The sequence below is a fragment of the Trichogramma pretiosum genome, unplaced genomic scaffold (assembly GCF_000599845.2).
Source record: "Trichogramma pretiosum strain Unisexual culture from Peru unplaced genomic scaffold, Tpre_2.0 scaffold14, whole genome shotgun sequence".
NCBI lineage: Eukaryota > Metazoa > Arthropoda > Insecta > Hymenoptera > Trichogrammatidae > Trichogramma > Trichogramma pretiosum.
In genome coordinates, this window is record NW_019641706.1 from 2,178,039 (window position 1) to 2,193,966 (window position 15,928).

General features: G+C 41.5%; 3 protein-coding genes across 6 annotated transcripts; 2 read left to right on the forward strand and 1 right to left on the reverse strand.

The window, feature by feature from the left end:
* Positions 1–199: 199 nt before the first annotated feature.
* Positions 200–2,596, forward strand: LOC106657114 (golgin subfamily A member 4-like). 3 transcript variants are annotated; one of them, XM_023463031.1, is made up of 6 exons: positions 200–1,187; positions 1,265–1,460; positions 1,516–1,758; positions 1,829–2,035; positions 2,235–2,426; positions 2,509–2,596. In XM_023463031.1, exons 1-6 carry the CDS (start codon positions 223–225, stop codon positions 2,554–2,556), a joined length of 1,851 nt encoding a protein of 616 aa, XP_023318799.1. In that variant the 5' UTR covers positions 200–222; the 3' UTR covers positions 2,557–2,596. The 3 variants fall into 3 exon arrangements, with proteins under 3 accessions (XP_023318799.1, XP_014233914.1, XP_014233915.1); XM_014378428.2 differs by having other exon boundaries at positions 1,519–1,758; XM_014378429.2 differs by lacking the exon at positions 2,509–2,596 and having other exon boundaries at positions 1,829–2,004; positions 2,235–2,342.
* On the forward strand, positions 2,576–8,026 carry LOC106657113 (intraflagellar transport protein 140 homolog). Its single transcript, XM_014378424.2, has 10 exons — positions 2,576–3,322; positions 3,395–3,642; positions 3,710–4,028; positions 4,096–4,315; positions 4,388–4,681; positions 4,750–5,338; positions 5,415–6,030; positions 6,088–6,374; positions 6,439–7,617; positions 7,690–8,026. Exons 1-10 carry the CDS (start codon positions 3,059–3,061, stop codon positions 8,000–8,002), a joined length of 4,329 nt encoding a protein of 1,442 aa, XP_014233910.1. The 5' UTR covers positions 2,576–3,058; the 3' UTR covers positions 8,003–8,026.
* A 98-nt stretch (positions 8,027–8,124) lies between these two features.
* On the reverse strand, positions 8,125–11,647 carry LOC106657117 (protein HGV2). 2 transcript variants are annotated; one of them, XM_014378432.2, is made up of 6 exons: positions 11,403–11,647; positions 10,113–10,390; positions 9,680–10,037; positions 9,385–9,601; positions 8,896–9,309; positions 8,125–8,798 (listed from the first exon to the last, which is right to left on the reverse strand). In XM_014378432.2, the coding sequence occupies exons 2-6, from the start codon at positions 10,388–10,390 to the stop codon at positions 8,794–8,796; spliced, it is 1,272 nt and encodes a 423-aa protein (XP_014233918.1). In that variant the 5' UTR covers positions 11,403–11,647; the 3' UTR covers positions 8,125–8,793. The 2 variants fall into 2 exon arrangements, with proteins under 2 accessions (XP_014233918.1, XP_014233917.1); XM_014378431.2 differs by lacking the exon at positions 8,125–8,798 and having other exon boundaries at positions 8,805–9,309.
* Between the last annotated feature and the right edge of the window lie 4,281 nt (positions 11,648–15,928).

Below are 15,928 nucleotides of genomic sequence, written 5' to 3' on the forward strand. Positions count from 1 at the left end.
TATACATAAACAAATGAATGTTGTATTAGGTCTTGTGTGTGTTTACTACGCCCGCGAAATCGATCGACGCCGCCAGGGACCGATCCTAACCCTTTTCCGTAGCAGTAGCCTCTCTCATGCGCCAGTCATGCCTCGTAGAAAACACCCCTTGACAAAACTCGCAGCTGCCAAAATCCAACGACAAGATTGATCGAGAGCGAGTGAGAGAGGATTAAGAAAGTCATGCCCCGTGCAACGAACGAAGACGACGCGCAGCTGCTGCGCCGAATGGACGACGAGTTCGAAGACCTGCTGGCCAAGACCAGACCGTACCTGCTGCGACTGGCCAACGCCTCGGTGGAGGGCCGATTCTGTCGGGCCTGGTTGGAGAGGTTGAATAAGGCGCGCGATCAAAGACGCCTGCGTAACGAGCACTTGGCCGAGCTGCTCGATCAGCTAGAGCGCGGGCAGCTCAAATTGCCGTTCGACAAGATGCCGCCTAAACACGGCCGATTGGTGCCGATTCCGCGCTACGATAGGTACAAGCAGGCGCCTCCTCCCGTACAAGAAGTTCCACAGCAGCAGCAGCAGCAGCAACAAGTGACCAGCTCGTCTTGCACCGAGCTGACGACCGAGGAAACGGGATCGGTAGTCTTGGCGAGTACTCCCGCTGCGGCTGCTCCTCCACAACCGGTTATTCCACAATCGACATCGATACCGATCGCCACGAGCAAACGATCCAAGAGCAGACATCGCGCCTCCGTCAGTGCTGGCTACGTCGTGGCTCACTCGCCGAGTCCCAACCGATCGCGTCTAGCCGACAACGACGACGACGACACCAGTACACTCGTCGACGCGCCACCCATTCAAGCGTCCACGGTAGCCGGCGGTGACACATCCCATCCGCTTCCGCCGAGTCGATCGGCGGCGACACCCAGAGCGGCAGCAGGACCACCGCAAACGACCACCACCACGACGACCGTACACTTTTGCGAGCAGAGCGTCCGCGCGGAGCGCAACGCCACGCGTACGTATCGCGAGAGAATAGAGACGATGAGCTCGATCATCGAGGATTTGGAAGCTCAGAACGAGAAGCTGAGGGAGAAGCTGAATTACTATCACGACTGCTCGCAGGCCAAGAGCGAGATACCCCAGCTTCATGCCAAGATCAAGAAGTTCGTGAATGAGATCGCTACGCTCAGGGCTAAGTTAGTGTGTGAAAACGCGATGGGATTATCTCGAATTTTCTTAGTTAATGATTTTGAACTTTCGCGGGTGTGTTCAGATTGGCCGAGGTACAGGAAATCAAGAGGGTGCTCGAGATAAAACACAGAGACATCGTCGAGCAGTACAAGACGAAGATGGCCGAGCAGTTCAATCACATGAAGCAGCAGTTGGAAAATGCGCGCAAGGAGAACCAAGAGCTGAACGAAAAGATGGCTCAGATCGAGCACAAGCTCGCCGAGGTGTCGGAAAATAAGGTAATACTCGCCACGGGGTCTATGTGTTAGCTCATTGAAAATGATAATGATTTAGCAGGAAAAAACGAGCAAAGACGAATCGACGAGATCTTCGGCCGATCGTCGCTGGGAGCAGACGCTGCAGACGATCAAAGACGAGTACGAGAAGATGCTGCGCGAAAAGGACGCGGAACTGAGGAGGCGAGAGGAGTCGGAGCAGCAGAAGAAAGCCGAGTTAGAAAGGAAGTCCCAGGAGTTCGACTGTGTCAGCGAAAAAGTTCGCGAGCTCCAGCAGATGCTCGATCTCAAGTCCCAAGACGTTAGTAAATACGTCGAAGCAGCATTTGGCTAAAAAAAGTGCAATCATTTCTTTTATCCTCGTTCATTAGAATTTGCACTCGATCCTACTGGAGCAGTACAAAACGATCAAGGAAGAGCTGCACCAGATGCGCGGTAATCTCGAGAACGTATCGCTGAAACAGACCGACAATCATCAGCAGGAAATAGCGGCGCTAAAGAAAAACGTCGCCCGGCTCGAGAAGTATACGAAAAATCTGCAGCAAGAGTACGAGAAGAAAATTAATCATATATGCAAAGTATTTCTAAGAATTCATATTCACCGATTGAATGATTTTTTTTTAACTCTCAATCGGAAAAAAATTTAGTGAAAATACATTTTCATTCTTATTCGAATCATACTTTTTTTCCGATTGCATTTGTATGTAATTGCAAAAACGGAGTCGATCATCGAATCTCAATGTTAAAAAATGTCAATTTTTCGTTCGTGCGATCCAGGATAAGGAGAGAGAGATAAAGGAGCTGAAGAGCAGGCTTGAAAATCCAACATTGTCTTACTCAGCCGCGGAAAATCACTTCGATATCGGTGGCGGCGGTGGCTCGATTATCGGCGACTCCGAGCAGAAGTATACGGAGATCCTTGGAGCGCTCGAGAACACGGCCGATCGCGAGCGCTGCAAGTACTATCAGGTACAAAAAAATTTGTTCGTTGAACCCATTTCAACGGTTCACTATAATCACTTTGTTTTGTCTCTTTTTCGTGAAATTACAGATGTTAAGATTTTTACACAAACAGATCGTTCGGCTGCACAAAAGCTGAGCTCGATATCATTAATGTGCGTGTGTGAAGTACTATTTTGTATTTGTACTCAAAATATAAATAATATATTTATCCTACGTGCAACGATTAATTTTACGAGGAAAACCTACAATTCGTTTATTCTTTCTTTTTTTTTTTTTTTGGTTCATTGAAGTATCTCTTATGGTCGCATGATGATACGATATTAACCTTGTCCTGCGCGCCTATGCACCTGCAGCACGCGAATAGTGGGCATAAGTAAAAAATAAGGATACTATGGCGATTGGCATTGAGCGGCATATACGTGTAGTGGGAAGTGTACGTATATAGGAGGGTTTGTTTATGTTTACATGTATCGGCTGGCTCCGTCGCCGGTGGAAACGCGCCGCGACTCGCGCGACTTTGTTGAAACGCACCTCGACTCGACGTTCAGTGTAATTTCGGTGCGGAAGAGCCTATTTCAGTGTTCGCGCAATTTTTTTGTAACTTTGCGATGAAAACGTGAATTCAAGTATAAATCGGGATGTCGCTGTACTTCGACACGCGAGTGCAGAACCCGGAGATCGCGTCGGTCAATACCTTCGTGTCATGGCACGCGAATCTGCCCCTGTTGGCGATCGCCTCGTTTTCTCAAGAGAAGGGTGGATTCGTGACTGTGTTCGATGATCAAGGTGAAATTCTGCCGGACGTCGAGTCTTCGGGACACTCGGTGGCGCAAATCACCGCCTTGGCATGGCACCCCGAGCGCAAGTGGCTGGCTGTCACTTGGGAAAGTGGAGAGCTGAGGGTATTATGACGTTTGCAGCGCAATTGACTCCACAATTTAAAAGTGCCTTACAATGATTGAATTTTTTGGCAGTTATGGACTGGAGATACTGGGTCAAGAGACTTTAATATCATTGTGACACCACATAGGGATCCTATTACCATTTTACAATGGAGTCAGCATGGAGGAAGATTGGTATCGGGTGACATAGTTGGTTCTTTGGTTGGTTGGAGACTGGATAGCAGAAATCAATTGTCTATTATGTTTCATCATGAACTTAAAGAGTCTTTAACTCATATTGCTTTTAAAATAACTTCTCCAAAACCATCTGTTGATTTTAGGTAAATATTTTTAATGCTGATGTTAAAAATTAATTGCTTTTTCTATTCAGTTAATTAATTTTGACAGTGGTTTGGCAAAAGCAGCAGTAGCTGGTGACGAGAGAGCTCTGGATTTATTTAGTTCATGGCGACCAAGAACTGCAGCTCCTACATCAATCTCTGTGCAAAGAGATAATCATGCGTTTTATGCTGCAACTATAAGTGGTGTAGTTTTTTATGTGGACGCTCAAGGTCAGTGTATTCAAGTATTGAATATGGATGGACAAGCGTTGCACTGCTTACTGCATCATCAAACAAGAGATTCTTTAGTGATAATGAGCGAAGGATTGCATATTGGACATTTTCAAACTGACTCTGTGACTGGGCGACTTACAGAAATAACAAAGGTAAACTGGATCAATTATTTGTGGTCTTCAAGAAATGGAAACACAATTAATGCAATAATTATTTTAGGTGAAACTAAGTGGTAAAAGTGATAATACTAAAAGTGGTCCATCTTTGTGTTGGGCTGGCAACAATACATTAGCCATTCTTACTGGTGAATCAACAATACGATTGTGGGATTTGCACACTGGAGATACATATTTGCTCTCGCCACCAGAGCAGAACACAACTGGAAATTTGGCTGCTCCCCAAGAAATTTGTTCAAGTTTATCCTATTGTAAAGTTAATGGTAGGCAATCACAACTCATATAGAAATAAAAGCAAGCTTCTATTATTGTCTATGTATTCTATGTAATTTTAGATACCCTTGTGGCTGGATCAAACCTAGGAACAATCTATTTGTGGAAGCGTAAAATCAGAGGTTCTGAAAGTGAAGAAAATTCTTGGCCTGCGATACCAGATTCTTGTACGGTTCCTGGTACCGTTAAGCAAATCACTTGGGGTGCAATATTATTAAGAAGTCCATTATTAGCTGTTAATTGTGTAACAAATGTATACATTTTACATCAACAACCAATGTGTGCAGTGTACAATGATGGAGTTTGTGCCAGTCAAATAAGTCCCACTCAATTACTCATTGAAATACATGAACCTGGTTGGTTTATATCTTTCGATTTGTTGTTCAAACAAATTAACTGTACTAATTTTAAATATTTTTTCTAGAACAAATATTCACTCTGAAAACTGACTTACAAGTTCAAGCGACAGCTGTAAACAGAAGCTACATCGCCGTGTCGTCGGGCAGACACGGTGTAGTCTATAAAATGAGTCAAGATAGCCCACCCACGACAACGGTAGTGACGAGTTTCAGCTGCGAAACCGAGAAGCTGTTGTTGCGCGACTCGACCTTGATCGTCCTGACACCCCAAGCGATCCAACTCAGATCGATCGAGGAGGGAACGATAATTCAAACTCTGCCTACGCTTCCGGAAGAGGGCGAGCCCATAACCATGGAAATGACCGGCGATTTTCTCACGGTAGCGTCTCTGAATGGGATCTTGAAAATTTGGGATCTGAGCAAGAGAGAGGCCAAGCTCCATACGAGAGCCATGGCTACGTACGAAGCAATCAGCGATTTCGCTGAAATAATCGAGGCCAGATGCAACTCCGATTGTAGATACGTGTCCATCACCGTCGCTATGGCTAATCTCATGCCCAGTCCCATACTCTATGTTTGGGATATTGAAAGTGATCAAATTCACGAGTTTGATTTTTCATCGGGAGATAATGACGATGATAATGATTCTCCTTTGTGAGTTAGTCTTTATTTAATTTGATTTTTTTTTTTTTAAGTAAGAGTGGTATTTGAAAAATTATCTCTCATTCAGAATAGCGAAATGCAAAGGTCGACTGGTAACAGCGCACTGCTGGGACATCGACGACTCTCGATTACTCATATGTCGAGCTCAAAAACCGGAAAGCTTCAATCCGAAATCGTCGTCGGACGAGGCAAAAAGTCACGAAACAGCCAATGTCGTGCTGGTAACGATGTTCGTCACTTCCGAGCACGGTATCGTCGTCCAAGACACGCGCGACATCAAGGACGTCAACAGCCGCTTGCTGGGAGTCAAGTCACCCTACCTGGTGGTGCTCGACTCGGAGAAGACGAGCAAAAGCAAGACTGCGCGGCTCTTGATGCGAGACTTCGAGGAGCTGGGCTCGTGCGACCAGACGACCAAGCGGGCCATCCTCGACTTTTGCTTCTACTTGAGTATCGCCAACATGGACGAGGCCTTCAAGGCCATCAAGACGATTCAGAACGAGACCGTGTGGAAGAGCTTGGCCAAGATGTGCGTGAAGACGAAGCAGCTGGACATGGCGATGCTGTGCCTGGGCCACATGAAGAAAGCCAGAAGCGCGAGAGCACTGAGAGAAGCCATGCAGGACGACACTCTGAACTTGGAGGCGAAGGTCGGAGTGTTGGCTGTAGAATTGGAGCTTTACGTGAGTACTTGAGTACAAAATCAATTGAGCGATATCAAGACTTGTACCTATATGCAGGACGACGCCGATCGCTTGTTCCGCGAAGCCAAACGACTCGACCTCGTCGGCTCGCTGCTGGAAGCTCGCAACAGATTCAAGGAGGCGATAGAGCTTGCAAAGAAAGAGGACAAGATACGCGAGAAGACGAGCTGCTACAATTACGCTCGGGCGCTCGAGTCGAACGGCAAAATTACGGAGGCCATCGAGATGTATACCCAGGCGGAGTGTCATAGGTTCGAGGTGCCCCGGATGCTGCTGGCATCGCCTCGCGATCTGCAAACTTATCTCGTAAATTCGGACGATTCGTAAGTATTATTTTTTTTTTTTACATAATATTGTTTCAAGCTCTGACACTCGCTTTAATTACAGAGAGATAAAAAATTGGCACGCCCAGTACACGGAATCGAGCAACGACATGGAGGCTGCCCTCAAACTGTACGAGCAGGCCCAGGACAGCCTCTCGCAGACTCGACTGCTGTGCTACTTCGAGCGCGAGAGCGAGGCCTGCGACGTGGTCAATCGCACCCGTCATCCGGCCTCCGCTTACCACCTGGCCGCGCACTACGAGTCTCGCAACAACATCGGCCAGGCGGTGCATTTCTACACGATGGCTGGGGCTTATACCAACGCGATCAGGGTCTGCAAAGAGCACGACATGCACGAGGAGTTGTGGCCTCTGGCCATGATGGCGCCGAGACAGGCGCAGATCGACGTCGCGAGGTATTACGAGCAGATGGAGCAGGTCGACAAGGCTATTCTGTTGTATCACAAGGCGGGCCTTCTGAAGAGGGCCCTGGACCTGGCCTTCAAGACCAAGCAGTACAACGCGCTGCAGTTGATAACCATGGACGTGAACGCCGACTCGGATCCGGCGTTGATCAAGAAGTGCGCCGAATATTTCGTACAAAATTCGCAGATCGACAAGGCCGTCGATCTCTTAGCCATTGGCAAGTATTACGAGGAGGCGTTGGACTTGATCGAGGAGCACGACATCAACCTGACCGAGGATCTGGCCGAGAAGATGGCTTTGGATAAGCCCGAGAAGGACGCGGATAAGGAGCGCTCGCGTTTAATCATGCTCGAACGCATCGGCGAGATCGCGCTGAGGCAGAACAATCTTCATCTGGCCACGAAGAAGTTCACCCAGGCGGGCAACAAACCGCGCGCCATGAAGGTCCTGCTCAAGTCCGGCGACACCGAGAAGATCTGCTTCTTCGCTCAGGTCTCGCGTCAGCGCGAGATTTACATCATGGCCGGTAATTACCTGCAGTCGCTCGACTGGCAAAATCAGCCGGAAGTCCTGAAGAATATCATTAGCTTTTACTCGAAGGGCAAGGCCATGGATCTGTTGGCGAATTTTTACGTCGCCTGCGCTCAAGTGGAGATAGACGAGTTTCAGAATTACGAGAAAGCCGTCGACGCGCTGAATCAGGCGAGCAGATGCTTGGCCAAAGTCATCGAGCCCAAGGATCCGGACGTACATCGGAGAGCGGTGGACGTTGTCAATGGCAGATTGACTACCATCAAGAGGTACATCGATATCAAAAAGTAAGTACTGAAAATGTTCGACTATTATCGCCGACCAATAAGTTATAATTGTTTACTTGTATTTACCTGTAGACTTTTTGAACGAGGAGAGACCGATACAGCTATGAGCCAAGTACGTTTTCTTCTGGACTCGCAAGGTCAAGAGCTCGAGCAATCAGTGCGTCGAGGTGATTTATTTGCTACCATTACCCATCATTTTATCGGCAAGGGCGATACGGAAAAAGCTCGAGCAACAGTCGAAGAATTAAAACGTCTGGTGCCCGGTATTAATCTCACCTACTACTATGATGAAAAGATACTCGAAAAGCTCGGTTTCAAGGCCAATATCGAGCAAGAAAAATTGGTGGATCGCGATGACGATATAGAAGAATTGTTGGGAGATTGAAATGTACTTATTTTTGTTGATGATATTCTGTATTCCAAGGTCTTGTAATTAATGTTACTCTGTTCAGTTTTAAATGGAATTAAGTTTTGAAATTGGCTAAATAATTAAAGTAATCTGTTATATTCGCTACAAAAGATATTTTTATTGTTACATAACATTTGAATCATAAACTAAATTAAATGATTAAAGTATGTTGATAACGGAATGAATTATTATGAGATTAAATGTGATTTACATTTTGCTAATAATTCAATGATACTATTTTTACTGGCTAACGTAGTTATCAAGTCTTCATTGATCAAATGGTCGTACATAACAAGAATAAAACAAAGAACAACACACTCTTGAACTTGACTTCTAATTCTGATTTCATAAAAAAAATTATTTCAAGTTTAAAAGTTGCAAATTTTTTAAACATAGCTTATAAAATTGGATGCTGGAAAAGTGTATAAAAATCAGCTTTCATTTAATGAATCTGAGAGCATAATAGTATTATCGTGGTCAGTTAACTTAGTAACAGTGGTTTTAATTTACCAAGTTACTTTGTCATGATAAATTATTTTCGATGGAAATTACAGCATTATCTTCTAGTTAACGATACTGTCTCTTGAGTTAAAAATTTAAGAAAAAATTAAATAAAAAAAAATAAATAAAAGTCACTTACAAACTATACTAATAGAGACATTGTATTTCCTGGAAGTTATCCTTAATTATTAAATTTTTCTTAATTTATGGTTGAGTTTCTTAACTATTTAACTGATAGGATCCCCATCCAGTTTGATTGTCAAGTCTCAACCTGAATAACAAAAATCAGACGTCGAAGAAGTTAAAAAAAAGTCAACTGATGTAAGCCTACACAGACTTTTCAGATGGGGTGATAACTGGTTTCTTACAGGGAGATGCTAGTTCAGATGTCTCATCTTCGTTTTTCCTCTTGCTTTTGCGTACAAGATGCGAAATATCTTTAACTTCCTTAGCCGTGGACGTGGATGCAGACGATGAACCAGAGCTACCAGCGCCGCTTGGTCCTGCACCGTTTGTCGTTTCGCCAGACATGTATTTTTTCACATTTTCAAGGACAGCTTTGGCTGTATTTTGATCCATTTCACGCATGTCAGCAATTTTAGCCTCAATTTCTGGCAATAATTCCTTGAGCTCCTTAAGTTCCTGTTCCACGTTTATAGACGAATCAAAAATAATTGGTGGATCCTGTTGGAGATCGTGGATACTGCCCTTTATTAGATCTGTAGATTCTGTGAATCGTTCAATGGCTTTTTCAAAGTCGTTTTGAAGAGAACTTGCCAAACCTAAACAGGATTTTGCAATCAGATGAATAAATATTCTCAGATTTTTCAAAATTTATCAATGATTTGAATTCTTACCAAGTTGATAAAGTACATCAGCAATACATCTGGAATCTTTAGGAGTGAGACCTCTATACAATTCTAAAGACTTTTCCAAATCATTTACAGCATCATCTAGATTGTTGCTTTCCATTGCTACTTCACCAAGCAATCTGTGAATCTCAGCAAGTTTTGATTCAGAATCTGGTAGTTTTGAATAGATCACCTTAGAGAGTTCCAAAACTTCCCATGCAAGCTATAATACAAGAATCTTATATTAGTTTTATCATTATGAGTGATTTTTTAAAAATATTTTAAAAAAATCATTATTTACCTGTAAGTTACTTTTATTTTCATCGTCATCTTCATCTTCACTGTCATTTCCTTCACCATTTTGTTCTGAGTGAGAAGCTTCTCCATTTTCTTTAGCGTCAGTAGCATCAGTAGAAGTTTCTGGTTTGGCATCAGTTTCTTCCGGTTCTTCTTTAGACTTTTCACCATTAGTAGGTTTGTCATCACTAGTTTCTACTTTTTCCTCGCTAGTTTCCACTTTCTCATCGATAGTTTCCATTTTTTCATCGCTAGTTTCCACCTTGTCTTCACTAGTTTCCACCTTGTCTTCACTAGCTTCCACTTTGTCATCATTAGTTTCAGCTTTGTCGTCAGTTTTGGTTTCCTCTTTCTCCTCATTTCTGGATGAATAATTTAAATTACTTTAGAATTTATATTTTTTATATTGGTGTGAAAGTTAGAATTTGTCAATTTACCCGTCTTCTTCTACTTCTTCCTCTTCAGCGTCCTCAGTACCAGGCACATTAGGACCCAGTACACCCTGTTCTTCGCGGTTCAAATTAAGCAAAGCTCTGCCATAATTTAGGTAGGGATCGGCTAATTCATTAGCCACTTCACCGTGCTTTTCAGATAAGAGCATGCATGCCTGGCCAAAGAAAGTAACTGCTGAATTGAAATCGCTCAGCAAGTAACTGCGTCTTCCCTGAGCCATGCAGCTGGCAGGGTCAGTCATGATAACATCTTCATTAGACATCTATAAATTAACATAATTAATTAGTTAGGAGACATACAAGATTGTGAAAATTTTAATCAACTAAGTTGAAGTTAATTTTGTTGGCTCATAAAATTTATAAGTACGAATAAAAAATTTACTACTCAAGTAACACGTCAGTCGCGTTTTTTATAGTTTAATTTCTCAAAGAAAAATTACAATGAATGATCATAATTACTAATTCAAAATTTATAACATTCATCTGTCACATAATTGACATCATACAGTTATAAGTGAAAATTGAAAATACTACTCGTAACGTATGATACTCGCACGCAAATCTCAATTTGAATGGGGTGGTCTATTATCTTTGTTTACGATTGTAATACACACGATGACGATCCGCCAACGAATAGGCGGGCAAACCAGAACATCGATAGAGTACGCGCCTTTTTCCAAAAACAACGAGTTTACACAGTTAGCCGGTGAAAATATCGCGTTATGTTATTGATGTTAATAATATGTTATGATTCAAGAGCATAGATCGTCTCGAAGATCTTAATTGTCAATACGAAAGTAATAATAGCCGTTGTCAATTCGATTCGAAGTTTGTAAATAAATCCGGCAATGTCGCGGTAGATCGAGACGTTACTGGCTACTTGTCATTGTACGTTGATCAAAATTTTGTCAAATTGGATGAAAATTTAATAATTTATCAAAATCATTGAATTACGCGTGAAGTATTGTCATAAATCAACAAATTAACGAAGAACCCGTTCGGACAAAGAGCCAGGCGTGTGTCATAACCTCAAAATACTCGCTAACGAATTTGCATTGCAAATTATAGATTTTAAATGGACTCGGACTTTGAACGACAGTCGATTGGTTCGAATATCAAAAACGTGAATGTAATTACGAGCTTAACGAAATAATCAAAGTGTAAAACAAAAGCCTCAAACGATCCTTAATCAGCCGACGATCAACGACAATGTTACACACGAATCAACGCGAATTAACAATAGAAAGGCGATTATCGAATTTTGTATGTACTCACGTTGTTCGACTCGGTTTCAAACGGTTTGGGTGCAATCTTGAAGAACGAAAGTTATAGCTTGCGCTATAAGACGGTTAAAAGCTGAAATCCGTTGGACGATCCGCAAAAGGATAAACGAAGGGACGCTTGTGAGCGAGTCGCTGGTATAGGCAAGATGAGATGTATTCGCCAGGAGGTTCCGGAAGAATATGCGAGACTGCCTGAGCCGCTGAGCGTGAGCAAGTGTGCGGGGCGCGGGCTATATATTAATTCGCTTGCTTGTGCGAGCAGATGCGTGTGTGCGCGCGTTTTGCCAAAGTGTGTGTCTGTCTCGTTTCAACGGTCGGCGACGGCGGCGGCAGATATTGCTAGCGCGCGAAACGAACCGCCCCGCAGAGCGAGCGCGGGATAAATTGTATTATTTTGTTTTGGCGCTGGGCTCGCGCCGTGCGAGCGACGAGCGATAGAGAGTTCGAATTTTCGAGCGCGAAATGTGTGCGGAGTTGGGTTCATTTATCGGATATCCGTGTAGCCTTGCAATGGGTGCAACGGGTGATTTGACGTTTTGCTGTGTGAAAAGATGTGGCAATTATTTTAGCTTTTTAAACAACTTTTACCAAATCTTAGAAGGGGTTTTCCGCATCTTTCACAGTCAAATGAACCGTATGATGGAAGCAGCAAATTCTTGTCCACTCGGCTGATAATTGAATAGCACTACGCATGTTTGCAGCATTATCTGTTATCCATACCGCGACAAAACTTTCATCGTTCAAAACACATTCTTTTAATTGGTCAGTGTCAAGGACGGTTACGCTAAGATCACGCACGTGTGGTGGAATACACGAACCGTTCGGTCACTCTGGTACCCTTTACCGCAGTTAGCTCGAACGAAAAGCTTTGTGACACTATCCATATATAATTCATATCAATTCTATCTTTAAACTTTAACTCGGGTTTTGTTCACATGAATACATTTCTTATTTGTCGCCTTTCACATTTTATTGTTGACAATATAATACTCGGTCGTAATAATTTTTTTTGAATTAGTTGTCATGACATCATATGCCTGTATGTTTTATAAAAAAAATTGGTATGCCACTCTGAAAATTATTATTCATCAAAAACATGGTTAATTCAGATATCGCTAACATAGAGGAAGAAGCCCGAAAATGCATGGACGTTTTAGGAGCTTCTCGATTTTCTTTATTTGTATTCATTGCAAAATGCATGTGTTTGTGGCCAGGACAAAGTTCACGTACGCACTCTACAGGAAGATTTTTTATTCTTTCACTATTATTAGCTCTGCCGATTTGTTCAGTAAGTAAATTCAATAAAAATTCAATAATAGAATTATTATAAGCGTATACAAGTTTTTTTTAATATTAGACTATATATTTAGGTCATGAAAGTACTTCAGGAATTTAAAAAGGATAACACTAACAGCAACAGTATAATTGAATGTTTTATGAATATTTTATTGTTTTTATTAATGTTGTATAATTTTACTTTCGTATTTTATAACCAAAGTAAGGTAAGTGAACTTTTTTCTTTTATGAAGATGATCATTCGCCAACATTTATTTCAGTCATTTATTTATGTCAGATGACTAGGTGCTTGTCAATAATTTTTAGACTGTTTGAAAGCAGTGATTCAGTTGGGCAACGAATCTTTGATAAAATAATCACAAAGGCTTTCTGGTTTAGTACTATTCATTCGGGTAATAACTGCATCTTTTTCGAAAGCGATAATAATAATACGCTCAGTAACACGCTAGTACGTTTCTTTACAGTTGGCATTCTAATAATGTGTGTAAGCTACGTCTTAGCTCCAGTAGTTAACATTACCATTTTGTCATGGTTATATCCAAATAATCGAACATACGAAAAAGTGTTACCAATGAAGATCGAGCTTTTTCTTGATGAAAATGAATACTTTTATTGCATTTTTTTTGTACAGTTTATTATGGTTATTTTACTGGTCGCAGGCGCGGAAACGATTCATTATTATGTATGCATATACGCAGGCGTTATCATTGGACAGCTTCTATATTTAGAGTACGTAAAAACGTTTGAATAACTTTTTTAAAAGCTTGTAGTAGTTTGCTTTATAATTTGAAGAACTGCTTATTCTTCAATTTTAGATATATGTTAAATGAAATAGACGGCAAATTTGACCAAAAGATTCCTGAGCTTGATGAAACTAAAACCAACTTGATTTGCAGAAAACTCAGAGCAATAATTCGTCGACATCAGAATTGCATTGAGTAAGTTATTTTTTATGGAAAAAATTTTTCCAACAATTTTTAGTATCATAAACAAAATATAGTATATTTTGTAACAAGTGCGCGAAGCAGTTGACTCACCCAGGAGTTGTTTTCACCCGAGCGTAGCGAGGGTGCAAAGACTCCTGGGTGAGTCAACTTCCTCGCGGACTAGTTGCAAACGATATTTTTTAACTCTGCTTGCGAGAAACTAGGGTTTTCTGACGCTTTAAGGTTAGAAAGCCCGTGTTTCGCGCACGCAGTGTTAAAAAAGATTTTTTCGATATCATTTTAGTAAAGACAACATGTAAAGTGATGAATAATACTTGTTATTTCAAAGCTTGACGAAACAATTTATTTGCTGATTTTAGACTATTTGAAACGTTTCATTCATTGGTAAGTCCTATAGGACTAGGAATAATGGTAATAGGTGGACTCCTTCTCATTCTATGTGGAACATGGGTAAGTTTTCATAGATAGTAAAAATAAATGCAACGAATTCATTTCGATATAAATTCAGATGATAATTTCACTTGCAAATTCGGACTTAACGGAAACTGCAAAAATGTTTGCTATATTTACTAATATTTTAATTGTTATAATTGAAACCTGTATTCCAAGTCAATTGATGTGCAATGCCAGCAATAACTTTTTCCATCAAACGTAAAAATTAACCTTCAGTAGAAGTAAAAAAAGTCTGTACAGTTTTATAAAAGTAATTTGTATCATTTTCATTTAGCTATTGCGTAAACTGGTATAATTATCCCACAAAAGCTAGGAAGTTTTTAATACTGACCATGGCAATGTCAATGCAGCCCCTGGTATTGGTGGCTGGGCCGACGATCGATTTGAACTTTGACACTTGCAGTAGTGTAAGCTGATTAATTTTTGCATCATTGAATATCGTAATTAGCATACTCTACATTACAGGTGATAAAAGGAACGATTTCGTATGTAGCAACTTTCAGATCATTGTATGCTTCTTTGTAAGCGTGTGTAGTAAAAAAAATTGAATAAAAAGTAATTGTACATCTAGTGGCAACAATTGTCGCTAAATCTGAGCAATTTTATTAATTGTGATTAAATACTATACTTATATATCAAATTATAAATTAATTGAATCAACTTCGACAATTTTTAATTTGCTTGTGTGTATAAAAATTTGCAGCAATTATCCAGGCACACCGACGAAAGCGTGGCCGGCGCCGCGATCGACATGCTCGTCGATCTGACGCACGATCAACAAGTGTCGCGGGTCTCGCTCGAGCCGTTCGGGTGCACCAAGAATTTTTTGAGAACTTAAAAAAAAAGTCTTGGAAAATTTTTGACTTTTCGAGTTTCAGCACGTCTTAACTATTACCTTTTTAACTCATATAAGTATTTTTCTCATTTTTTACACCCTAGAAACCAGAATCAACGTCTGGAGCGAAGATCAGAACAACTTGGGAAATAAGGACCAGCCGAGCAGGATATCAATCGATTGAAAAAAAATCTTATTTTTGGTGAATAGATGTTTCGTGAAGCATTTGATTTTTCATCGATCGCAAATATCTTCGAAATGAGGCTATGTATTAGGAAGAAGGAAAATCAGCGATCCACTTGTGTTCTCGGTAATGTGTGAGTGAAATATTAGAGTGAAAACGTTTTGTAAGCCAGTAGTAGTGCACTCGGAGACCGAATATTAGTATCAGTAGAATATCAGTATATTGGAGATAAAAAGTGTATTGAGTATCGTTGCCTTCAATATAGTATCCGTAAGTATCGAGTATCGATTTGACGTACTTGAGCGAAGCCAAGGTAATATTGAAATATTTTGAAGCACAGGTTTTTCGTGAGACTTTTTAATCAAGTTTTTCATATAAAAAAGAAAGAAACTACACCAAAATCAACGGAATGTTGTTGAAAAATGATCCCTGTATTGGAGTCTTAAAACTCTCCCTTGACTTAGTTATCTTAAACTCGTAACATTGAACGATAATCGATACGATAAAGTTATAAAAAGTAAAATTAAAAAAACTTCCTCCGATAGAAATATCAGTTCGGAATATTAGGCAAACATGAAAAAGCTAAAAGTCACGATCGTCGCTCGTAAACAGAGAGAGTATATGGCAGCAGCAACAGCATCGAGCAAATGCGCGAAAATCCACGGCGGTATTTTGTCATATATAATGCAGTCCGGGGAGGGCTCGGTCGCGAGCGCGCGAGGGATTTTGGCGCCAGCTCCGACGTAGCCGTGGCGCGCGTCCGGTCCTAGTAGCGCATAGCTGCATAGAGTGTGCATGTGTAC

Bases quoted from the DNA above. Each gene is read 5' to 3' on its own strand.
- LOC106657113 (XM_014378424.2), top strand. From the start codon at position 3,059: ATGTCGCTGTACTTCGACACGCGAGTGCAGAACCCGGAGATCGCGTCG. The intron at 4,682-4,749 runs GTTGGTTTATAT...TATTTTTTCTAG, and splicing joins CATTGAAATACATGAACCTG to AACAAATATTCACTCTGAAA. The intron at 7,618-7,689 runs GTAAGTACTGAA...ATTTACCTGTAG, and splicing joins AGGTACATCGATATCAAAAA to ACTTTTTGAACGAGGAGAGA.
- LOC106657114 (XM_023463031.1), top strand. From the start codon at position 223: ATGCCCCGTGCAACGAACGAAGACGACGCGCAGCTGCTGCGCCGAATG. The intron at 1,188-1,264 runs GTTAGTGTGTGA...GGGTGTGTTCAG, and splicing joins ATCGCTACGCTCAGGGCTAA to ATTGGCCGAGGTACAGGAAA. The intron at 2,427-2,508 runs GTACAAAAAAAT...GTGAAATTACAG, and splicing joins AGCGCTGCAAGTACTATCAG to ATGTTAAGATTTTTACACAA.
- LOC106657117 (XM_014378431.2), bottom strand. From the start codon at position 10,390: ATGTCTAATGAAGATGTTATCATGACTGACCCTGCCAGCTGCATGGCT. The intron at 10,038-10,112 runs GTAAATTGACAA...TTATTCATCCAG, and splicing joins GAAGAAGTAGAAGAAGACGG to AAATGAGGAGAAAGAGGAAA. The intron at 9,310-9,384 runs GTAAGAATTCAA...AATCCTGTTTAG, and splicing joins TGATGTACTTTATCAACTTG to GTTTGGCAAGTTCTCTTCAA.